Source organism: Panicum virgatum, chromosome 3N (assembly GCF_016808335.1).
Source record: "Panicum virgatum strain AP13 chromosome 3N, P.virgatum_v5, whole genome shotgun sequence".
Lineage (NCBI taxonomy): Eukaryota > Viridiplantae > Streptophyta > Magnoliopsida > Poales > Poaceae > Panicum > Panicum virgatum.
The window spans coordinates 17113310-17136795 of record NC_053147.1 but is presented as its reverse complement, the minus strand read 5'-3'; the positions used below and the strand labels follow the sequence as shown (position 1 = coordinate 17136795).

At 47.0% G+C, this 23486-nt stretch overlaps 5 protein-coding genes across 6 annotated transcripts; 1 reads left to right on the top strand and 4 right to left on the bottom strand.

Moving 5' to 3' along the window:
- Positions 1 to 485: 485 nt before the first annotated feature.
- LOC120664718 lies at positions 486 to 4933 on the bottom strand. Its single transcript, XM_039944020.1, has 5 exons — positions 4458 to 4933; positions 4199 to 4289; positions 2111 to 3733; positions 1877 to 1902; positions 486 to 1420 (listed from the first exon to the last, which is right to left on the bottom strand). The coding sequence occupies exons 3-5, from the start codon at positions 3660 to 3662 to the stop codon at positions 689 to 691; spliced, it is 2310 nt and encodes a 769-aa protein (XP_039799954.1). The 5' UTR covers positions 3663 to 3733; positions 4199 to 4289; positions 4458 to 4933; the 3' UTR covers positions 486 to 688.
- Positions 4934 to 8719: 3786 nt separating this feature from the next.
- LOC120664717 lies at positions 8720 to 10167 on the bottom strand. The gene has a single exon (XM_039944019.1). The coding sequence runs from the start codon at positions 9543 to 9545 to the stop codon at positions 8871 to 8873; it is 675 nt and encodes a 224-aa protein (XP_039799953.1). The 5' UTR covers positions 9546 to 10167; the 3' UTR covers positions 8720 to 8870.
- A 134-nt stretch (positions 10168 to 10301) lies between these two features.
- Positions 10302 to 12647, bottom strand: LOC120664714 (guanine nucleotide-binding protein subunit beta-like protein A). Its single transcript, XM_039944017.1, has 2 exons — positions 11678 to 12647; positions 10302 to 10682 (listed from the first exon to the last, which is right to left on the bottom strand). The coding sequence occupies exons 1-2, from the start codon at positions 12566 to 12568 to the stop codon at positions 10569 to 10571; spliced, it is 1005 nt and encodes a 334-aa protein (XP_039799951.1). The 5' UTR covers positions 12569 to 12647; the 3' UTR covers positions 10302 to 10568.
- An 887-nt stretch (positions 12648 to 13534) lies between these two features.
- On the top strand, positions 13535 to 16238 carry LOC120664715. The gene is made up of 8 exons (XM_039944018.1): positions 13535 to 14493; positions 14574 to 14821; positions 14987 to 15058; positions 15142 to 15209; positions 15292 to 15418; positions 15504 to 15584; positions 15681 to 15773; positions 15874 to 16238. Exons 2-8 carry the CDS (start codon positions 14594 to 14596, stop codon positions 15949 to 15951), a joined length of 747 nt encoding a protein of 248 aa, XP_039799952.1. The 5' UTR covers positions 13535 to 14493; positions 14574 to 14593; the 3' UTR covers positions 15952 to 16238.
- Positions 16239 to 16731: 493 nt separating this feature from the next.
- Positions 16732 to 21519, bottom strand: LOC120664713 (sulfhydryl oxidase 1-like). Of its 2 annotated transcripts, XM_039944016.1 has the most exons (12): positions 21112 to 21515; positions 19892 to 19916; positions 19723 to 19815; positions 19188 to 19369; positions 18879 to 18951; positions 18703 to 18771; positions 18542 to 18615; positions 18312 to 18459; positions 18056 to 18096; positions 17772 to 17918; positions 17240 to 17692; positions 16732 to 17100 (listed from the first exon to the last, which is right to left on the bottom strand). In XM_039944016.1, exons 1-12 carry the CDS (start codon positions 21330 to 21332, stop codon positions 17079 to 17081), a joined length of 1548 nt encoding a protein of 515 aa, XP_039799950.1. In that variant the 5' UTR covers positions 21333 to 21515; the 3' UTR covers positions 16732 to 17078. The 2 variants fall into 2 exon arrangements, with proteins under 2 accessions (XP_039799950.1, XP_039799949.1); XM_039944015.1 differs by lacking the exon at positions 16732 to 17100 and having other exon boundaries at positions 17118 to 17692; positions 21112 to 21519.
- Positions 21520 to 23486: the final 1967 nt, after the last annotated feature.

The following is a 23486-nucleotide window of genomic DNA, read 5'->3' as shown; positions in this document are numbered from 1 at the left end:
AAATACAAGAGTTAGTTCTTAGCTATTTACAAATGGACTATCTAAAAAAACTATCACATTCAAAAAGTGATTATTTGGGCTATTTCGGGTGGGGCCCATCGTAGCAAGAAAGGTATCGTGGCTCCAATGAATAAAAAAATGTGCTTTAAAGGCTAAATAATTTTTGGATCCAAACATGTGAAGAACTATTTTATTGGAGAGCTATTTGCTCTTTCAATTTTTTCTTGAGATCCACGTTGCAATTCGGGGACGATTCACAAGTTTCATCTTAGGGTGTGTTTAGTTGGTGAAAAAGTTTGAGTTTTAGTACTGTAGTACATTTCGTTGGTACTTGAGAAATAATGTTTAATTATGGACTAATTAGATTTAAAAGATTCAGCTCGTGCTGATCAATTGGACTGTATAATTAATTATTTTTTTAACTGCATTTAATGCTCCATGCATGTGTCCAAAGATTCGATGTTGATGGGTACTGTGCAAACTTTTTTGAAACTAAACAGGGCCTTAATGGTATCAATATGAACAACTCTTTGGCTTGCTAAACTAGTAGTCTATCAGTCACCACCTACTGTTGCACTTAATAACAAGCAGACCACAATGATGAACCAATGACAGGGAAAATTCACAGTAGCTTTACATTTTTTAAAAAAGGGACCAGTAAATTACACGCAAGAAAATATATGCAAAATCAGTCTGTCTTCCAAACCACAAATGGCCCCTTCTTCTCATGCTCGCACGGGCGGAGCTTGTTCATGACTCGCCCCATCATCGCCATAGCAGCGATGCTCGGGAACTGTCCTTCAAGTTCTTCAGATGGCTGGTCATGTTTTGTTGCTTGCCTTCCCTGACATGGGTCTTCATGAAAAACAGAAGTGCCGCCCTGGCACCATCTTCCTATCCATCTACTCATACTCTTTGCTGGAACTGGGGACCTTCCTTGCTTGTCTTGGAGTTCGTTATTCCCTTCATCCAAGGCCTGGTCCGCCTTGGCACGACCAATCATTTCGGCATCAATTTTGTTGCAAGGAAGAGCCATGCCAAACAAATAATTTGTTTGCCCGAGTGGAGGACTGTCTCCAATTTTTAGCCTCTTGGAACCAGGGATGTCAGGATCTGATATATCAAGCTGTAGCCGCTTGAGCCATCTATCACTTGGCTCGGCACCAATTGGTGGTTGAACTACACCACTAGAAATTTGATTTCTCATTCTGTTCATCTGGGATAGAATGAGATCCAGATTTGTGATTCTTGTTCTGGGCATGCATGATTGCTTACTGGCAATAGTAGCTTTTGACGAAGCATCATGATTTTCATTCACAGTATGGAACCCTTCATCTTTACTGTATCGTGAATCTCCTCTTTGGGAAGGAGTCACCAGCTGCTCACTTTTTGCTTCATCTGGGCAAGGGCAACCGTAGTCCTGTATTGTATTTTTGGTAATAAAAGTATTAGTACAGAGATTTATCGACTGCCAAGGGTCCACAATGGATAAGAACAGTGCAACTTCAAATAATTATCATGTGGAATAATAAGCAACAGGAAGGTGAGCATTTGTTGAAACTGACCTAAAACTGATCAAATTTGAAGAGTTTAACTGAAAAGCATAGATAGGAAAGATCTATCGGATGAATGGCCAAAGTCATAAACACCAAAGACAAAGCTGATGATGCATCAAAATGCAGTTCTGAGAGTAAAGTTTATAAGCCTTTACAGGCAAGTTTTTTTTTCCAAAACCATCCAAACAATAAAAAAACAGTTCCAAGCCATACAAGTTCTGTTTTTTTTTAAAAAAAAATCTATTGAACCATATAAGTTAGTTCAGGAACACTCTTTCTGCGCAAGCCAGGAGATTAGATTGCTATGGGAACACTGATACCTTTTGTGCCGACAATGAAGCAATGCCTACAGCAATCAAGAAAAAACAAAATATGTGTGAGTCTGAGAGTGATACTGCTACCAGATAAAAGAGCACACGTATTAGATAAAATATTTCAGTGATGCTGCTCTGTTTATATATATGTTTGCATGACCAAGAAACACCTTTTAGCACAAACAACTATGTACTAAAGGATGGTCTTAGCTGATGTATTATATAGATGCTATCCCTCACCTGCTGAGGATTTGGACCGAATAAGAGTATCGCTGTACAATGTTTCAGTCTTAGCTGAAGATTGATTCTGTGCTCCAAATAGCTGGCTGCCGATATTGGTGCCATACATACAAACTCCAAAGCCACTAGATTTTCCGGAAGATGCAGAATTTTTAGGATACCCACTTTGTGACTTGGAAGGAATTGTTAACTTTTCAAATAAACAGGGTCCTCGTCGGTTACAGGAACTTGTATGCATTTCCTTTGACTTTGGTCCATGTGTCAGCAGCTCACCATTATTCTTACTCTTTTCTGTCAACTTGTTTGTGATTTGATCAGGTAACAAGTAGCCTTCCAAATCTGCTGCAGATTCCATTCTCTGTATTTTCAGATGCTGCTGCTCAAAAGGTAGCAAAGAACTTGAAACAGCCTTGCCATGAGATCTATATGTCTCATTTAAATTTTGACCATCCTTCTTGCTGTTGTTAGAAATAGTTATTGGTTCATTCTGAAACTCTCTACCAAGTACTGGAGCGCAGAATGTGGCCTTTGCATCATTTTGTTGTTTATGGACAGCAGATTTTCTTGTCTTCAGATTGTGGAATGCACTTGCAACAGTGTGATCGTTGTTATTTCCTGCAAATGTGTACTTCTTTTCATTAGATGCACAGGATAGCTCATGCTTTGCTTTTGCAAAATAGTGGCTTGTATGCTGCTCATCTATTGGACGATCAGATGAGTTGTCATCCTTGCTGCAAGAACATGATATTGTATCCAATAATTTCCTTTTTAGCTTTTGTCCTGAAGGATCTGAGTTGAGCCCACCAGGATCTTCTATGTGAGATGCAAAGCCTCCTGCCGGTTTGGACATTTCCATATTCTCATCAGCAGTTTGATGTGAGTTCATCCTATATTCCTGTGATGATAGAGCCATAACATGAGATGTGGACATATTTAGATTCAGTGATGCAGGACCAAGCGCAGACCTTCGTTTTGGGTTGAGTATGTTGCCAATCTTTTGATTAATTGCGAACATAGGAAAGTGGCTCCAATCTAAACTTGGATCCTCCGAGCTCCCAAGTTTCAGAAAATTCAACGGTAATTCTGAAAGCTTGTGAACAGAATATGTTTCTGACACAACTGCCCTAGCACACAAGTTCACAGCTTTCTGCTTCATAGATTTTTCAAAAGACTCATCAACATGCTCATTATTCTTTGCCCCCAATTCATTGCAAACATGATGTGCCACACCCCACATACGAGAATTGAATTGTTGGGCATGCTGCACAGAGGCATTTCCACGGCTTACTCCTACCATGAGCCTTTCAGCTACTGTTGATTTCATGAATTCATAAGGAAAAGCCTCACTGTCTTTTGCAGTACTGGCCTTGTTGATATCCTCCAAAGGGTTGTTGCTATTGTTATTTTGGGGTTGTGCACTGCTGCTTGCTTTGGTCCAGTGTGCCATCCACAGGTAATGCTTGTGCTTCGGTGATTCTCCAGAATCTTTCTTGCTCAACAGAACTTGAAAATCTTCTTGCTTATCATATCTACTCCCGATGAAGTCCGACATGATTGGAGTATAAAGTATTAAAAAAACAAAACTGACTTTCCTCAACCTTGGAATGATGGTTGCAGAAATTTCTGTCAAGGAAGCAAAGAAAATCAGACACAACGAGATCTTTTTGTCCTGACAGAACAAATGATGCATAGACTGGTAAATCAGCTAAACAGAAAAGGGTTACAAGTTCCACTTCCATTAGAGATGCATAGATACAACCGTACTTTTAATCCAGCCAAACAATCACACCGGAGATTCCACAAGAACTAGCAAAGTTGGGCGATATACGGAAGGAATGGAACTAATGGGCAGTTTCCATAACAAAGAGCTAGTTCTGCTACTTGGTGCATGAGCATGACCATGATCATGGGGTACAAACTCTTCGAAGAAAACACATTAAGGGTGATGTTGAGCAGATTTCTCATTTTCAGACAGAATTATGAAAAAAAACGGCTACACAAATCAAGCGGATCTGGCACGCACAACACATGGCATCTTAAAAAACAACCATTCAACTTGAAATGAAGCAAAACGCCAAACATTAATACCTTCGCAAGCACGAAGCACACGCCGCCTTGCAGTCGGGACCAGAATCGGATCACGCCAAGCTAGGTAAGGAACGAGCACGCCACCACGTTCCTGCGAAACACGCGAATCAACACCACGTGCCGAAGAAGGATGAACTAGAAAAAGGCCAGCCAGAAGCCAAAGATTTCTCCCGCGGTTGTCGCCCCAAACCGCCGCCCAAAGCAACACCCAGAATTCAGCGCCGGAACGGGCTGCATGAGCAGAGCAGGCACCACTCACCCGGACTGCGCCGCCGCCACGGCGCCGAGAAATTCCTCCCGCCGGCAGCTCAGGCGGCAAGGGATCAGAGCACCCGCGCCCGACTCTCACCAGCTCAACTGCTGAAAAATCCCTCTCCGGAATCCGTCCCCCGTGGCCGCGGAGGAATAAAAAGAACCTGTGGGCGACAGGGGAGCCACGCGCCACTACAGGTCCCTCAACTCGACCTGCACTCCCCCGCTCCGGTTCCGCCCATCCCAACCACCGCGCGCGGGTACGGGGAGCGCTACCACTACCACCGACGCCGCGCGGAGCGGGACGGAGACGGCAAGCCCTGGCCCTGGGCCCTGGCTGCAGCTGCACTGACTCGGAGTCGGAGGCGGAGGAAGGCCGAGTGGGGGGAGAGAACCTGGACGGAAGGTAAAGGGAGTGTCGGGTGTGGAGGGGAGGAACAGGGAAAAGCGAAGCCGCCGCCTCCGCCACGTCCTCAAAAGGCAGTCGTCGGCCGGGGCGGCGACCGCGGCGGAGGCGTCGGATGGGGAGCGTACGGCCCGATCGGGAGCGGAAAATATCTCAGGGCGCGCGGGTCGGGGGGTCCCCCCCCGCGCTGTGGCCCTGCCGTGCCCGCGTATAACGGCTGGCGTAGAGGCTGCTGGTGGAAGATCGAGCAGCCAGCCTCCAGCGACAGGACGGCGGTGGGATCCAGTGTAGCCTCCGCCAGAGGGCGCGGAGTTAAAGGATCCATCTAAACATCCGAATTCTTATAACAAATTTGATATTTTAAAATAGATATGTTTAAAATTTTATGTTAATTTTTTTATATTATTAAACATATTATTACACATAAGAATAAAATTTTGTATAAATTTTTTTATGTATTATTTGCTCCCTACAATTAAAAAAGTGAAAAAAGATTCGTATCCGTATTCGAATTTTTATATCAATTATTTGAGAATATATATGATAAATTTGAGGTTTAGTTTTTATGAATCTTTACAAGATCAATGTTAAATACAAGACTATAAATTTACATAGTAAATTCTATATTTTATTTGTCCATAATCGAAGAAAAATAATAAAAAATCTGACATTCGAATAGACATCCGAACCCATCCTGACACGGAGTGCAGTCGACTGGCAGTCGCAGCTCTGCCAACTGCAGCAGCAAGCGCTTAGTTCACGGACAAATTCGGGATGGGCAAAAAATTTCGGCCTGACGTTTTCGGCACCCAAAAAATTTCGGCCTTCTACTGTTCACCAAAATCTTCACTGTAGCCGGCCCACCACCGCGTTTGGATGCTGCGAATGAATTTTGAAACTGTGCCTTTGGAACTGTGCGTCTAGGCCGTGAATCCTGTTTGTATGCAAGCATTAAATAAGTGCACAGTGAAATTCCATGCTGCAGCCCAAAAAAATTGGGAACTAAACGGCACCCAAATTTTTTTGAGATGCAAAGTTTTTTTTGGTTGTGCTGCCAACGGCAGCTTTTTGGCTTGGGCAAATATTTCCGGCAAGCCAGTATAATAGCTGGCTGCAAGTGGGCAGATGTCTACGTGGAGGTGGAGCTAAAAGAAACAAGAAGAGAGAACGGAGCGGGCGTTTCACCACGCGCCGGCTCAAGCTGGCCGGGAAGTGCTACAACCCCTATTATTGGCTGATGAGTACTACAGAGCATTGAATGGTGGTGGGTCCATCACAACGTGCGCCACGTCATTCTGCCTTGCAGCCGGCAGCAGGCGGAATCCATAAAACTTGCTCTTAGCGCTGTCTTTCTGGTGAAAAATCTTAATGCCGTAGAGGTGTAGATATGATGGTTACGTTGTAAAAGCTGCTATATATATATATATATATATATATATATATATATATATATATATATATGAGTAAAGCTTGAGAGTGTTCCTATAGCACGTGTGCATAGTGGCGGAGTTTGCACAAAAATTTAGGTGGGGCAGAAGATACATCTAAAACTATTTGGCTCCTCGCCGGTCACCTGATGGGTGATGAGATCGGCGACAAAACCTTTATTGTTCTAAGATGATTATGAACTAGCACAAGCTCCAGCAGATCGATCAGTCGTTGAGCGTCGGCCCGCAGTAGCCAGCGGAGGGCAGCCGGCAGAAAAAGGCACTGGCGGCCAACAACTGGTGTGGTAACAACGGGCTTCGGCATGTTGCAGTTAGGACGGTGGCGACGACGACCCGCTAGGGGCGTGCAGACGCTGGGTTGTAGCTTGATGCCGTGCTGTGCCTCACGGAGTCGCGGTGATGGTGATAGGGTCACGGTCGTCGTCGCCTGTCACCCGCGTAGCTCAGACAGTCGCATGCCAAATTAGAGATCTGAGAGTTAGACAGGTCGGTGATTATTCTTTGATTTCGTGAGCATTTGTTGGGCTAGTGAGCTCTCTCCTGCTAGGCCTTTTGGCCTTGGCTCGCACATCCATCTCCCAAAAATGAGATTGGATGCAGTGCCGCCAGACTGCCAGAGGCTAGGATGCAGTGCCGCTGCTCCTCGTGACTACACATCTAAGAAAAAAAGAGAGAGCAACCACAACACACCTAACTACCTGAGAAAGAAAAGAAGTGTAGTAGGGACTTCCCGCCTGCGGTAGGTGGAGTAGCTGCCCCACCGTGACTAATGGAGAGCTCCGCCTCTGTGCATTCAGCTTGAGAAAAAGGCCAATGTTGAGCTATACAAAGCTCTTTAGGCGCCTCAAGAGGCTCCTGTCCATGTGGTTGAGTGGTTCTCCATGTCCCCGATTGTGCATGAGCTCTAAGGAACACGCGAACCACTTATTTCCAATTCCACTAGAATAAAATAGAGAAAAAAAGAAGAAGAAATTTGTGAACCACCCACGGTTGGGGCGCCAGGAACAGATTTGCTCGCTCTCGAGTCTGCCGGTAGCCGGCGAGAAACTAGGGACCAGGGCACGTTAACCTTACGCTTGTATACGTTTTCGCTTTTTGCTAAGCTACCCTGCACGACACCGGGCGGCATCGAGGGATAATAGTTTGCAACTAATCAATGCGAGGCGCCGCGCATCCGCGCATGACTAGGGACGAGGGTGTGTTTAGATTTTTTTGGCATAAATTTTTAGAAGAGAATCTTACTATTTTGAAGCATTAAATAAAATCTATTTATAAAATTTTTTATACGGATGGATTGTAAATCGCGAGACGAATCTAATGAACCTAATTTATAATTAGTGGATGGTTACTGTAGCACCGCTGTTGCAAATTATGAATTAAATAGGCTCATTAGATTCATCTCGCGATTTACAGCCTATTCGTGCAAAAAGTTTTGTAAATAAATTTTATTTAGTACTCTATACATATGTCCAAATATTCAATGTAATGTTTTTAAGTATAAAATTTTGAGATCTAAATGAGGCCGAAGGATCCGACCCCACCCGGCCGCGGCTCGCGCCGAGTGGTTGACGGCATCGCGATCGATCATCTCCCCGGTCGCCGCCTGTCGTCAGAGAGCATTCATGGCCCAGCTGTTAGTTGTAGGCAGCATGGCATTCATCGCCGGATCGCGACGCCGTGGCCGCGGTCGCCGTCCCGGCTGCTGCCCTCTGCCTGCCTCTGCCTGGAGCGCTCGCTTCGTTCTGATCTCGGGGGGGGGGGGGGGGGGGGGGGGGGGGCGGAGTGCGTGCGGGGCGTGGCTAGTGGCTTCCGTCCGCTGCACTGTAGCTGTCGCGTGACCGATCCAGTTCCGAGGACGTGTGGCTGTATCCGGCCCGCGATCGGAGCGGATGGCTCGCTGCCTTGTGTCGGCGCAGGCAGCGCACGTCTGGCTTGTGCGTGGCTACTGCCTACTGGCTAGCATCAACCTGTGCTACAGAGCACCTTGTGGTCTGCCACTCTCCCTGAATCCGAATGCAATCGAGCAGGAGGAAGCAAGGTGTGTGTGTGTGTGTGTTGTGTAACCACTGGGCGCACGCGGGCTTCAGAATGGGTTGAATTCCCTTTAGACGGACTAGGCTGGGCCGTTATTCGACCACACAACAAGTCATGACGTCGTGGGCTGCACTTGGACTCCTCAATGTACTCAACGGCCTGTATGAATTTGCCTGCCATTCCATGGCCCGTGGGCCCCGGCTTCACTTGTTCTCCGTCAAGTCATGACGTCACTTTGCTCGGAAATTTTGATCCGAACCATCAGTTGCGTCCGTCCAGGCAATAGCCAATAGCCAGTAGCCAATAGCCGTCCTTGGTCTCGGCTTACATCAAACCAGGACCAACCAGCTCCATGGCTGAGGCAGCACTTCAAACCCGAAATTGCAAACAAATCCAATTATGCCATCAGCAATTCGGCAACACCAAATGGACACGTAGATTATCCTCCCTCTCGCCTAACCACCGCCACCACCCCTTGACCGAGCCAACACGTCAAGAACGGAACAATGGTTTGGTTCAACTCTCAGCTCTCTCATGGCCTGCCCGCCGGCGGCGGCAGGTGGTAGAGCTGGCCGGAGCGGGGGAGCCCCGCCGTGGCGTTGAAGTAGGCGAGCGTCTCGGCCCACCGCGCGCCGTCCTTGAGCATGTGCACGGCGATGGTGTCCGGCACGAAGCCGTGCCGGAAGCAGCTGTCCGGCGAGGCGCCCTTGTAGTTGTACATCCGCGGCGCCTGGTCGTACCGGTTCCTGGCCTTGCCGGCGAGGTTGAACCACCGCCCCGTCCACATGTCCTCGGGCCCGTCCCGCTCGCGCCGGGCCAGGTCCGACGCCGCCACCCACGCCGCGAGGGACGGGTGCTCCCGGACCTGGAGCGAGTACACCGTCCGCAGCAGGTGCCGCCGCTCGTACTTGGCCGGCAGCGTCTGGATGCCGATGAGGACGCGCACGTCGTCGTCCGTGGCGGCGGCATGGGGGACGCTGGCGGCAGCCTTGCCCAGTGACGCGGCAGCGGCGGCATGGGGGACGCTGGGGCGGCCGCAGCTGCCTGCGAAGAAGGATTGGATTCGGAACTCGTTGGGGTGGACGACGAAGACGGTGAACGCGAGGAAGCCTGCGCCGAGGAGGATGAGGAGGAGGTGGCGGCCGGAGAGGGGGGACCCGGCCCCCGTAAGGCTCAGCTGCTTGAACAAGGAGGAAGACGACGACATGGCGGTAGCTGTTAGCAGCTGCTGGAACGATTAGCCGGTGATGTCGCCCGAGTTAAGAGAACAAATCAGAGTATCGCAGTTGCTACGAAGCTGGGAATACGATGAGGTCATCTGAGCTGAATAATTGAGCCGGTTCAGTGGAGGGACCTGGTCCTAATCTCGGCGCAGTTGCGTGAATGGGCACGGAGCTTTCATGTAAACGAGCACTGTCGAAATGCTAATCTCTCTTGGGTGACTTGATTTTCCCTTTATGCGCGGCCTGGGCTTCTTCAGCAGAAGTGGCCGGCTTCAGAAGATCTGGTCCGCAGTTGCGTCAAGGGGCATGGAGGAGCTTTCATATAAGTGGGAAACCGTAGAGGATAGTATGTGAGTCAGCAATGAGGGCGACAATTTCTAACAATGGACTGACGAAGGTAAAATCGGGAAGGTTAGGTTGTTGAGATGAGCCTGATGGACTGATGAGGTGGGCAAGGTCTTCCTCCATCATGGGCTCATGGCTAGCTTATCCAAGTATCCAACCGAACTAAGCACAGTTAGCCAATCTGTGTAACCTAAGTATGGTCAACGAAGATGATTCGTGGCGGCAATGCATAAGATGATAAGGAATTGGGCGTGCAACTGATAAACACAACGCAATGGCAACGCGGCAGGGAGCAGAATCACAGCATGGGAAACCTGGGAGGATTCGGGCATTCAATATTCAATCAGCAAGAGGGAACATGTGAAGGAAATCAGGCCAGCAATACACACCTATGCTTACAAAACACATTTGTAAGGCACTATGCCTGTATTCTTGACATAGATTCGCTTCAGAGAAGCATTAAACTCAGAAACAAGCATCACGAGTTGCAAAATAGATTCTTCATAGTACGATTAGCTCATTAACAAAGCTAAAGCATAAATAGTTGGGCGACCAGAAAGTACCAAACGGACAATATAGCTCACGACAGTCAAAAACTTGACGAACATTACAATGTTTTGGCAAACACAGACTCCCTAGACCTTTGGAAAGGCTCTTACTATCTAGCCTGCATAGCCAAACCCGGAGATCTTCCAGACCCTGATAGATCCATCGGTGTAGCCGGTGTAGAGGGTGCTTCCATCCGCACTCCAGCTCAAGCTTGTGCAGTAGAGGATCTAAACAAGGGACCCAAAAATAGTCAAATACACATCATCAATAGGATAAAGCATAATTTGAAACACAAGTTTCTATCAAATCCATCCTGCAACAACACAAGTGAAGATAATATCCAAACACCCAACTGCGGAAAACATGATTCAAGAGAAACTAATATGACAAAATTCAGTGGTAGAAAATACATTGTTCTACTGTGCGATTGAAGATAAATATGACTGAAGTAGAGGGCCTCATGGGTTAGTTCCACTGTTAGCAGAGTAGATATAGATCGACACTATACAAATATTGGTAAAACACAAAAAGTTTCCCAATTACGACACAGGGTATGGTGAAACAATCTAGTCATCTAAATGTGCTATCAAGAGCACGACGGAACAGATGAGGCATAACAAGCAAATGCAGAGTGCAAGCAATGGACTGGATGAGCTTATAAACTCACAGGAAGCATATTTCAAGCAGCTGCTATGAAACACTGGCATGGGATAGGCGTTGTATAATGCTGAATACAAACTATAGACTGGATTGGATAACGAGTTCAACCAATGGAAAACAGGTAGCAGAGCATAATTGAACTCATAAACAATTCTGCACATTGACAATGATTCTCAATGATTCTCCACTGGAGTATATGGCATCTGTTGGATTACAGGCACTAATGGACTAAATTAACAATAATATATATTGAAGCCCATTCTATCATTCAGGTAACACCACACTACTGCATGTCCACATTTCCACAACCCCAGGAATTATGAAATGTTGGCTTCAATATATATTACCATGGAATCAAGAAACAAATACACTAAATGCGATCATATACAGATCCTAACCCGGGCACAACAATTCCACAACCCCAAGAATTATGAAATGTTGGCTTCAATATTCCCACGGAATAAAGCAACAAATACACTAAATTCAATTATATACAGATCCTAACCAGGGCACAAAAGATTTCACAAGAATGCCAACAAGACAGAAAAGGGTGGACACATACCTGGTTCTTGGAGATCTGGATGTCAGGCTTGAGGTCCTGCACGACGTGCTTCGACTCAAGGTCCCAGATCTTGACGGAGTCCTGCGTCGCAGCACACAGCCAGTAGCGGTTGGGCGAGAAGCAGAGTGAGTGGATGATGGAACCCGCGTCCAGTGAGTACAGCCTCTTCCCCTCAGACAAATCCCACAGCAGAGTAAAGCCGTCTTTCCCGCCGGAGGCGCACAGCGAACCGTCGGGGCTCACGGCGACGGCGTTGACATAGCCGCCGTGGCCGGCGAGCGTGCAGCGTAGCTTGCAGTTGGTAAGGTTCCAGACCTTGACAGTGCGGTCCCAGGAACCGGAGACAATAGTGGGCTGGAAGGTGTTGGGGGAGAACCTGACGCAGGAGACCCAACCGCTGTGGCCCTCGCCGCCGCCGTGGTCGCCGCCAATGGTGTACTTGCACTCACCGAGGGTGTTCCAGAGCTTGATGGTCTTGTCGCGGGAAGCGGAGACGATCTGGCGGTTGTCGATGGAGAAGGCGACGGAGATGACGTCCTTCTCGTGGCCGACGAAGCGGCGGGTGGTGAGACCGGTGGAGAGATCCCAGAGGCGGAGCTCGCCGTCCCAGGAGCCGGACAGCGCGAACTGGCCGTCGGAGCTGAGGACGACGTCCTGGACGAAGTGGGAGTGGCCGGTGAGGCGGCGGAAGGGGACGCCGTAGTCAGCGGCGGCGCCGGAATCCGGGGTGGAGTGGACCGGGTTGGTCAGGTCCCACACCAGCACGGACTTATCGCGGGAGGACGAGACGATGAACGGCGAGTTGTCGATCGGGGTCGCGATCGCCGTCACCTCCCCGTTGTGGCCGCGCATCGTGCCCACAAGGGAGAGCGACTCCTGCGCGCCGGCCATGGTCGCCGAGGAGGTTGGGGCTGCGAGGGTAGAGGTGGGGGCGGCGGCGGCGGCGCGAGCGAGTGATAGGAGGGAAAGGGGCGGAAGGAGGCGGTGGAGGCCTTTATAGTCGGGAGGAGTTGGGCTAGGGTTTTGCGGGCTTGGAGATTCGAAGCTGGAACGGAGGATGGAAGATCGGGGCCGTTGGATAGGATGCTGGATCATGAGGGTGGATGCCTTTCTTTTTTTTGTTTTTTTTTCTGCTTGACAAATTTTAAGGCTATTAAAAGCTTGAAGTGTTTACCGCTCAAAAAAAAAGCTTGAAGTGTTTTTGAAAAAAATATTTGGTTTTGCTAGAGTTAACGAATTGTTTAGCGGCATTTGATAATAGATAGATTGGTTGAGCACCTTTTTTTGTCTCTTTTATGGTAAATTCAACTCTTTTTATATGCATAAATAAATTATATCTGTATAAATATAACTTCTTTCAACAATGATAAATGTTATAAAATGAACGTTTTTTTCCTAAGTCCATCATATTCAAAATATATGCCCTTCAGGATATCAGCATGACCTATTATGTGTGGATTTGACCAATAATTTACATGAAAATATGTTGCTTCTAATAATAATAATTAAGTAAATTGATTGTGCCTTTCATGATGATCTGTTAGCATCTATCTTATATTGTAAGATTGAAAAAGTTTGATGGGCAGAAATCTTAAACCAACGACCTACCCCCTGTTCGGCTGGAAGGATCAACCGCAGCTAGTGGATTAGTTTTGTCTCGGTGGGAACAAACCAGCGCCAGCCGATGGGCTGGCTTTTTATCCAGCCGAACAGGGGGCTATGGGTGTGTGTTAGTTAGTGAAAAGTTTGGATTTTGGTTCTGTAGCACATTTCGTTGTTACTTAACAAATAATATTCAATTATGGACTAATTAGACTTAAAAATTCAGCTCGTGCTAATCAGACTGTATAATTAATTATTTTTTCAACTGCATTTAATGATCCATGCATGTATCCGAAGATTCGATGTGATGTGTACTGTGCAAATTTTTTTTGGAACTAAACATGGCCATGTTTCGAACTGGAGGGGATATTAAGCACCAAATCGTGAAGCGTGCAAAATAACTGCTGCGCGGAGAGGAAAAGATGGTATCATCACCGGTAGGAGATTCCTCGCATCCGCAACAAGTCATGGAGACGTGTACGAAAGTTGACACTGGATATCTGGCCCCTAATCCATCATGCAACACCTTAAGTTCAAAAAAAAAATCATGCAACACCTTTCTTCACACGTTAACTTCCCTGCTCCCCAACCACAACCCACAATTCCACAAAATTCAAATTTGTGACAAACGAACGAGGACATCAGTCTATCACAAAATTCAAATTTGATGAACATGGGCAACGCAGCTTTGGCGTCATACCATAACAACGCTAATTTTCTTTGACCTACAGGGTCAGCTGGATGCTTAGAACAATAGAATGGTATAACTTTAGGACACATTTTTTTTCCACCCTGGCATTGTGCTCAACCAGTTGCTTGAGTTTCAGCGGAAAAGAATTGCTTTCTTGGGTCAATAAGCAACATTTTGTTTGTTTTTGAATTTTTGCCGGTGCCTTGTTCTTTGCATGCACTAACAATCAAGCATGTCATCAGAGCATAAGGTGTTTCAGAAGCAAGCAAAGTCCAATGATAAACAAGGGACGCTTACTCCATCTCTTGCTTCTCTGTACCATTCTCGCAGTGCTTTAGATATCCAAACCCTTGGTTGCAAGCCTTCTCCTTCAGCTTCTTGCCCCTTTTGCCTCTTGATCGTTCTTAACCCTCTGATTTCTCATGCTCCTCCTCTATCTGTTCTGCTGAGCAAGAAAAGGAGCTGCCTTTGAGTAACCGTACACATGAATTAATTCATTTTTGTTTCGATCTTCCAAATTCAGGTAATGGTTCTGTCGCTTATTCCCTTTTGCTTCAAATGAAGAAATGCGCGTCTTGATTTCATCGTTCTTGTGCTTCGAAGGTCGTCTCGGGCTTCCAGAGATGGCGGACCATTTCGAGGTAATGGCGGGCCGATTGCTCACGGAGTCGACGCTTCAGTCTGCCATTGATGAGGCCTCCGATGCGCCTTCTTCCACAATGACCGCGTGTGATCCCGCTGTTGAAGAGGGCAGGGCAACGAGTGGCGTCTTGGTAGAATGCAGAATCTGCCAAGAGGATGACGATGAGGCATGCATGGAGGCCCCTTGCTCCTGCAAGGGCAGCTTGAAGGTAAAACGCGGCATCACGTTTCAGCAATTATTTCCAGAGGAACAAGTTTCCACTCTGCTTCAGTTTTCAGCAGTATGAAACATGTTAGATTGGAATCGAGCAAATTTGTTCCGAAAGGAGCAAAGGCTTGCCTGGGTTAAATTGAAAAGATGGTTTTTATTGCAGTACGCTCATCGCAAATGCATTCAGAGGTGGTGCGATGAGAAGGGAGACACCATATGCGAGATCTGCCTTCAGGTGAAAATTTTCACCAGTCATTTAATACTCTACCCAGCTAGTTCAAAACAACTGATTGATATACCCTATTCATGATCAAGCAGCAATTTACACCGAATTACACTACCTCTTCAAAGCTGTTTCAGCATGGAAGAAACACTATTTTCTTCAGGTAACTTATAGAACTCCACCTGTTATCACAAGGGCAAAATGCCTTGAATCTGATAAGGAAAAAGTATGACCTTCAACTGCAGCGCTCCTGGTTACATCCAAGCACGGCCGTACGCTGACCAGACATCTGCCACACCAACAAGCTACGAGTATGACCGCCAGACTTCAACTCCTACCGGCGTAATCTGCTGTCGCATAATTGCTATAACTGTAAGTAGTATAGTACCGGTCAAAGATGCATACCTTCTGTTCGTCCCAACGCTGGGCAGTAAAATTCTGAAACATCCAACTCCAGCTGATGGTTCTTTTAGTCCTCCACGACGCCGTCTCGGTTCTCCTCGGCGACCAAGGCGCTTATACCGTCGCCATGCTCACTGTAAGGCTCTGCAGTCTGATCAAGCACTAGATAACCTTGATGCAGCAGGACACATTAAACCTGACTAACCTAAGCTTCTGAAAATTGAAAACTCAGCTGCTGATGCTCAGAACAGCGGGAGTCGTCATACCGGTGTACATCATACTGGTGGCGGTCGCCGAGCTGCTTCACCGGCGCAGACGGCGGCAGGTTTGTCTGAAAAATCTTTCCGAAGATCACGCTGAAAAATTGAGCATGTGTATGCATTTTCAAGCTGAAATGGTGAGGCATGACGATGCGGACGATGCAGGGTGTGCACGAGCAGAATTCGGGACCTGCGGGAGCGGAGGGCGCGGAGCCACAGCAGCATGTCATCAGCATCCAGTAGTGCGCGCAGCGCGCTGGCTGCGGAACCTTCAACGAACTGACACGAAGGACTGAGCTTCAGAGATGAATTTGCCTGCAGAAATGTGGAAGATATTTGCCTGTACAGCTTTGCAATTGTACATAGTAGGATATATTTGGCTGCTGCCAGCAGCTTTGTATAGAGACCATTGTACGTGATTACTCTCTTCAAATGAAGGTGAAGTGGGTTTACTGTGCATAACAAGATGATGTACTAGCGAGTTCAAATCGATGCAAAGAATAATGGAAGGTGAATTGATGGTTGCATTAGTGGAAAAAGAAGCTGATTTCGGCTGATTCAATAGTGTTCTGTGAGACAGAATAAGCTGAAGCAGACAAACCAAACAGGATAAGTTTTGTGCACTGGGTGAGGTTCATCAAACAGCAGATCAGCAAGAACTGAACCGGAATGGGGCGTCTGGCGAGGTGGCGGCGGTCAGAGGTCGGCAGTTCGGCACTAGCGTGTCGTCGGATCTGGACTGTGAAAGGAGTTCGGAAACGCTGGCAATCGAGATGTCGATATTTGACCTTTAAAATATATGTTTTGGTCGCTAATACGTATTCAACATATGTAATAAATCTTGTAACAATTCGTAAACAACTTTGAAGGCAAGTATATTCAAATCATTTCTATACGATTCGAGTTGAATTTATCATATACTCACGTATTTTCGACAGAGAAAAATGATTGCAGATGCTTCACAAGTTCTACTGCATAAACATGTATTGTAGCATAGCTATTCCTGTGCACAAGAGGTTTCAGTTCAGGACAAGTGACGCGGGATCAAAATTTTAATTCTAGTTTTCACTCATTAATTTGGTTTACATCAGTACCCAGAGAGGCATCCAAAAGGGCAGCTACATGGTAAGAAAAAAGCTTTGACGTTCAACCTATACGACTTGTTCCAACAAAGTTCACGTCGTTGCACAAAACAATCACGTGACTCAGTCACTAGCAAAGCTTCATACTTCTTTATGTTTTTCATCTGATGAGTGATGACCTTTTGGACTCATACGGGTACATGCCAACCCGCCCAGAAAATATACATTCACGGAGGCCCCTCCTGATGCAGACATGCAGTTTAGGGTTTGCAAGTTGTGCACTATTTTTCAGTTCCAGTTCTTTCTTTGCCTGTCAAATCAACAAAGGAGACAAAAAGATCCTAATCACTTCTCTATAATATGAAGCCACGAAGAACATATTAGCATTTGCATACTACAGACCTAAAATGTTTAGTCAAATTTTCTTTAAAGAACGTAAATGGTAGTACTTTCTGTTCTTCTGCTGGGTCCTCCAGAAGCAAGCTAGTGCCCCAAATGTACAGCTAGCAACAGCAACACCCAGGGCGGCTCCAATTGGGACTGTTGCGGCACTGGATGCGGAAGAATCGTCAGAAATTGTGCCTACTTGCTTCTTCAGTAGAAGATGAGAATCCATGGAGGTCTCCCTGTAGGATGATACAAGCTTCTTCCCATAGTAGTCAACCAAGAAATGGAATACTTCATCTTCCTCCCACTCAACCTGCATGGCTCCATCAGCAGCCCTACTTGAAGAACGGTAGCATGATGGGCAGAGCTGCTTTGGAGGCCAGATAACCTTAGGAAATGAAGGATCAGCCGTGTCTAAATCCTTTTCTTCTTTCATCAACCTCTCGTTAACTATGTTATGTGCTCTCCATAGCCAGAGGGTGAGGTCACGGGCAGATTTGAAGGGGACTGGTACACTGCAGGTGAAGGTAACAAACTAACAATTAGGCATGCGGTAGATTTAGTGGCAATACAACCAAAGTGGGCTTTCCAAACCTTGAACACATTTCGTAGAAGTGCTTGCGGCATTCCTCACAGATGAAGAAATTGTGGATGAAATCACAAATTGATGTAAATGTTGATTGGCTCTCTCCATCTCCGATTCGAACAGTTAGTGAATGCAGCAAAACCCATAGACCACAGCTGATACAAGAAAAGAAATGTTAGTTTCAGGAGATATTCAGTTTCTCAATGAAGTATCAAAAAGAATCCGGAGAATAGTAAACAATTTTTTTGCCTATGGAAAACTTTCAATATAAAATGTAGAGAGCAGACATCACCTAAATCCTCTTGTTTCCTTTTTACTTCCACGGCAGAACATCTGCAACAACAATACACAGAAAGAAAACGTAAAACAAAGATTTAAAGGAAGATATCTAAATTTCTTAAACGTTCAAAAGTCAAAACAAATAGTTGTAGCCAAAAGCAATTGAAGGGCTCAATTACATGGACTGGAAAATGTAAGTGCTATTGCAGAGGGAAAACACACACAATACAAGCAGACCACGAATTCACAATTTAGCACAGAAGGCGTACCCAATATCCACGTGGCACCCCCTTTCCACAGATGTTGTCTCCCGCAACACTTGTTAACAATGTTGAACTCTCTTGTGAATTTAGTGAGATGTTTGTATGCCAGTGATCATCAAAGTTAATAAGTAGGTCAGCAGATCCTCTTCGACACCTAAGCAATCAAGCAAAAAATGCATAATACAGGATAGCTATGCATATTGCGCTAGTATAATCTCAAAAGATCACCTCTGTACCTCTTGGATGGATGATGAGACACCAAAATTTGTAAAAACCTAATGAGTGAGTCACGGGTCTCCGGTTTGATCATCTACAGTTGCAGGTAACACTAGCAATGGTCAGAAAATGAGGAGCATACATAACATCAATTGTAAAATTTTGATCATTTGACTCAAACCTTATGCTCCAAAATTATCTGCCATGCATGAGCTGTTGCTTCCTCGACATCATAAATTGCTCGGACAATCTATGAGAACAAATAAAATAGTAAATAATGGTTCATAAGGACTGAATAATTGTGTATAAATAAGATCTCATGCAAATCAACTAAAGAAATCCAGTATGTAACTGCACCTGTTCAGGATCTGAAGCATTTTTTGGGAGCGCACTTTCATTCTCATACTTTTTGTCATCTAAACTGAACGAGCTGAAAAAAAAAGATGATTGTATCAACAAAAAATGAAACATGCATATAATTGTTACATGCTTACATCAGACCAAAGACCAATTCCTAGAGGCATCTGAATAACAGTATTAGGCCCAAACCAACCCACCAACACACTTCCAAATAAACACAAGTAATGAAATACAAAGACAATACAAACAGCTGATGATTCCATACGAAATTATGATATAAAGTGTAACTAATACACAGCAACTTACCTTCCCATCTTCTTATTTATCCATTTAAGTAAACGCTCTGCTGTTCTTCCATCGTCAATTAATTCTAATTCACTATTCTCTTGCTTGGGTTTCCACCGAGGGGAATCAAATTTTGCTGGCGGACCCCACACTAGGAAAGGATAATGGTCAACAGAGAATTTATTGCAAAGATCCACATTCACCTGTGCTGTCGAACAAGCAAACGAAATAAGGCATTACTGTAAGCCAAAGCAAACCATGACATGATGTATTTAACAGGTTATCATTATTTGCCAGCTTAATATTCTTCCAACAGAGCACTGAAGCTAAACTACATCAAATTAGGAGCTATGCTACACAAGAGAGAACTTTCTATATTCGTACCTATAACAATAGCAAAACAAAAGGTTAAATTATATTCACTAATAATTCTATAGGTAATGTCATCATTACCCAGTTAAGGTGAGACTGGATCACAGAAAATCCCTTTCAAAGTGTGTTGTCTACACTAAGGAAATTGGTAAAAAATCATCACCATTCACTGGAGCTACTGTACCTTTGATGCACAATCAACCCGTGCCATCACAATAATCCCTGGATGTGCAGCATCTGGACCATTGAAAAGTTTTGCAACCTTCTCATAGTGAGGCTGCATATGAAGATGAAATTGAGATCAGCAGGAGAAGCATTTCAGATCATAGAAGAGTCCACTGCAGGTTACATACCTTGTAGTTTCTGCAGGCTGGACACCTGAGCAAACACGGCATGCATTCCAGTTAGTGGCAATTAAAGAAGACAGGTTGAAATGACATAAGAAGGAAATCGATGGAGTAAGAAACTTTCAAAAGTTTATTGCCATAGAAGTAAGCAGCACACTGCAGTCATCTCCTCATCGGTCAATCAGAAAACTACTAAATGATGTTGGCCAACTCTTCACCAATAAGAAAAATAAGTTCAGATATGGCAACCAGCAGTCTAGAATTTTAGCCAACTACAAAATGCCTTCAGAAATTGGAGACATGGGAAATCAAGATACTAAATTGACATCAGTTCACAGCCATATCTGTGATTATTATCTTCTAAATAAAACATAAGAAATAAAATACATTATACACAGGGAAACTTCAACCAGAGCAGCTTGGAAGGTATCATATAGATTGTCCATTTAGGAGCAAGACGTATCAAATCATCATTTTGCCCATGTAGCAGTTTAACTGTAATATCTGCTAAGTACACCTTCAGGAAGAAACATAACGATGAAGACAGACTTCACATCTGCTACAGGTTACAGCACAGTATATGTGGAACTCACATATAGAGTGAGAAAATAGCTTTTCACTCAGCATACAATTAAAAATGTAGTTTCAATGCTAAGTATAGCCACCAACCATATTAGACAAAGCTATACCCTGGAAGAAGAAGTACTGAAGTAATTACTGCGATAGTTGAGGATCCCAACTCCCAAGCATGGAGGAACCAAGTCATAAAGTTCCTCTTACCTTTTAATAGATGGTCGTAGAGATCCATTTCGTACGTTTTCACTCTATCGACTTCATGTTTACGCTCGCAGCTTATACAGGACATCTCACAGTCTCTTACTCTAAACATTACTCACATCTCAAAGTACAAGTGAGAAGCACTCTTCGGCGTGAGCCACACGCATCCATCCCAGCCGATGGGCCTTACACACCCAAAACAATCCTTGCGTAATTGAAAACCAACAAAAATTCGATCGAGCTATCTTATTCAGGCGTTGCCCACAAGCGAGACGAGCTAATGATTTCAATATCAAGGCATAGATCGAGCGCACCAGACGATCACAACCTCCACCCGTTCCGCGATTCAGAAACTAACGCACCGATCGAGTTGGAACGAACCCAGCCGCATCAAATTCGAATCAGCGGTGAAAAAAAAGAATGAATCAAGTCACAGGCGAGGGGTCGACCAGTGGGCGAAGAACTCGACGACCGCAAACGACTCCGGCGCGGCGTGGAGGAAGGCGGTGAAGTTGGCGGCGTCGAGGTCCACGGCCGCGTCGCCGTGGGCCGCGCCCGCGCCCCCGACGCCGAGCGACCGGAGCGCGTCCGCCCCGCGCGGCGCCGCGCCGAGGAAGGCGGCGAGGACGATGAGGAGGCGCGCTGCCGCCGCCGCCGCCGTGGCGGCCATGGATCGCGGCGGGCTCGGATCTCTCGGCTGCCCGGGCGGGATTTGGTGATCCGTTCCGGACACCTGCCCACCTCGGTAGAGTCCTCCCGGTTGGACTAGCAAGCTGGGTTCTAGACGATTTTTTTCGCCTCTTTGGGAAAAAGATTTTGCGTAATTACGCTTGCGCCAGCCCTTTTGCGTAATTATGCAATTTCCCGGGGTGCGTCTTCGGTTTTTGCTTGCTGAAAAAGCTAAAGAAGGTGGTAAAGGCGCACCGTTGCTCGAGCAGCAGTCGCTGTCTGACTTGTGGGTCTCGGAGGCGTCGAGGGAAGGCCTGGCCCAGTGGCAGCGTGTCAAGAAGGGCTGCGCCGTGGACCAGAGGATGCTATTTAGCGTGGGGTTGGGTCATTGGGTGTATGGGTGGGCAAAATACCTGAAACTCGAAGACCGAGCTCGAAAAACCCGAGCCCGAACACGAAATAACTGAGCCCGAAAAATCCGAACCCTAATTCGGATTCCAACCCACGGTACCCGAAATTATTACGGGTAATTCGGGTATCAGGCCACGTTACCCGAACTACCCGAATAATACGAAAACAGTCCAGCCCAACAAATTATGAGTCGGCTCAGCCCATCAAAGGCCATCCTTTCGTTCTCACTAACCCTAGCCCCCACGCTGCCACGCCCCCCACCCCTACCCCCGAGTGACCGAGTCCCCGAGAGCCAACGGGCCTACGGCCGCCCGCCGCCTCCGCAGGTCAACCCGTCGGCGCGTCGCCTCCTCGCCCCTGCCCCTGCCCCCGCCACCGCCCAGGCGCCTGCCGCCGCGCCATCGCCCGCCGCCCCATGCTCAACGGCCTGCCCTTGCTCCTCCGCACGAGCAGCGGCCCCCCGCCGCCGTCCATCGCACCGACGAGGCGCGGCCGGCGGCCCGGCACCGGGGCTCGCGGTGGGGTCACGGGAGGCCGGTACGGCGAGCACGGCGGCGGAGGATGGGAAGTGGAGGAGGCGAGATCTGGGCAGGGACTGGGGAGAGGAGGAGGCCACCGCCCGCCGCCCCCTCGCCGTGGAGCTCGACACCGGCGACTCCCCCTACGCGCTCCTCTCCACACGCCTCGCCCTCCTCCCATGCCTCGCCTTCCTCAAGCGCCACCTCACCCCGCACCCCGTCGCCGACGCCTTCTCTGCGCGCTCCCGCCCGCATCACACCTCTTACTCTTATCTATGATTCGGGTTGGTCGGGTAAACCCGAACCCGAAATGTCGGGTACCCGAATTTTCGGGTTTTGATTATTTTCAGTGAATTTCGGGTTGCATTTTTCAAAACCCAAAATTTTGAAAACCCGAAAATTCGACCAGAAATTTTCGGGTAACCCGAACGCCCAGCCCTAATTGCGACGCCACTCAACGCTTTTTGCATGTCAAACCATGCAATGCGATCATGCGAGGGAGGCCAGGCACGCCGCAAAGCAAATTGTTTTGTTTGCCTTTGCCTTCTTCATTTGTGAAACGGTGGTCACATAACACAGGGGTAAGTTAATCCTCCAGGGGACGAAAGATCGACAGAGAAAGGAGATTAGGGCAGGACAAGTCGAGGAGGTACAGGTCTGAATTTAGATGAAGAAGAATAGAAGATGAGCTGGATTCAGGAGTACTGGGGCAGCAGCCGCTCAAGTCAAGTGCAGTATAGCCAATAGGGTTGAAAACGGGCCGGGAAAATCCCGTCCCGACCGGCTCCGTTTACCGTTTAAACCGACCGTAAACCGTTTTCTCAGAAAAAATAGGAAAACAAGAAAAAAAAGAGGAAAACGGGCGGGAACGGGAACGGAAACGGTTGTGGTGTTTTCCCGACCGTTTTCACGGTTCATGTTTTCAGCCGTAAAAATTCCCGCGATTGTTCCCGTTTCCATAGACCTCAATCTTCATTTCAGCCCATACTTCTTCCCTCACCTCAGCCTACCTAGCCAATCCACCGCCAGCCCCCCACCCGAACCCTAATACCCAATCCCCCTCTCCAGTTCAGTTCCCCACCCCGGCCATCCGAGTTCCCCAGCCCCGCCGCTACTCGCCACTCGCAAGCCCCAACCGCCTTTGACCTCTAGCTCTCGCACCGTTGCATTGTTGCCTCCTCGCCGGTCGTCGCGACCTTGGATCTCGATCCCTCTCTGGTCCCTCA

Coding starts and splice junctions, on each gene's coding strand:
- LOC120664715 (XM_039944018.1), top strand. CDS start 14,594: ATGGCGGACCATTTCGAGGTAATGGCGGGCCGATTGCTCACGGAGTCG. Junction 15,419..15,503: donor GTCGCATAATTGCTATAACT/GTAAGTAGTATA, acceptor ATCCAACTCCAG/CTGATGGTTCTTTTAGTCCT. Junction 15,585..15,680: donor ATACCGTCGCCATGCTCACT/GTAAGGCTCTGC, acceptor TTGAAAACTCAG/CTGCTGATGCTCAGAACAGC.
- LOC120664714 (XM_039944017.1), bottom strand. CDS start 12,568: ATGGCCGGCGCGCAGGAGTCGCTCTCCCTTGTGGGCACGATGCGCGGC. Junction 10,683..11,677: donor TCCAGATCTCCAAGAACCAG/GTATGTGTCCAC, acceptor TCCCTTGTTTAG/ATCCTCTACTGCACAAGCTT.
- LOC120664717 (XM_039944019.1), bottom strand. CDS start 9,545: ATGTCGTCGTCTTCCTCCTTGTTCAAGCAGCTGAGCCTTACGGGGGCC.
- LOC120664713 (XM_039944015.1), bottom strand. CDS start 21,332: ATGGCCGCCACGGCGGCGGCGGCGGCAGCGCGCCTCCTCATCGTCCTC. Junction 19,370..19,722: donor GGGTTGATTGTGCATCAAAG/GTACAGTAGCTC, acceptor TCGACAGCACAG/GTGAATGTGGATCTTTGCAA. Junction 18,772..18,878: donor ATGCTTCAGATCCTGAACAG/GTGCAGTTACAT, acceptor TTGTTCTCATAG/ATTGTCCGAGCAATTTATGA.
- LOC120664718 (XM_039944020.1), bottom strand. CDS start 3,662: ATGTCGGACTTCATCGGGAGTAGATATGATAAGCAAGAAGATTTTCAA. Junction 1,903..2,110: donor TCGGTCCAAATCCTCAGCAG/GTGAGGGATAGC, acceptor TGATTGCTGTAG/GCATTGCTTCATTGTCGGCA. Junction 1,421..1,876: donor CTTCATTGTCGGCACAAAAG/GTATCAGTGTTC, acceptor AATACAATACAG/GACTACGGTTGCCCTTGCCC.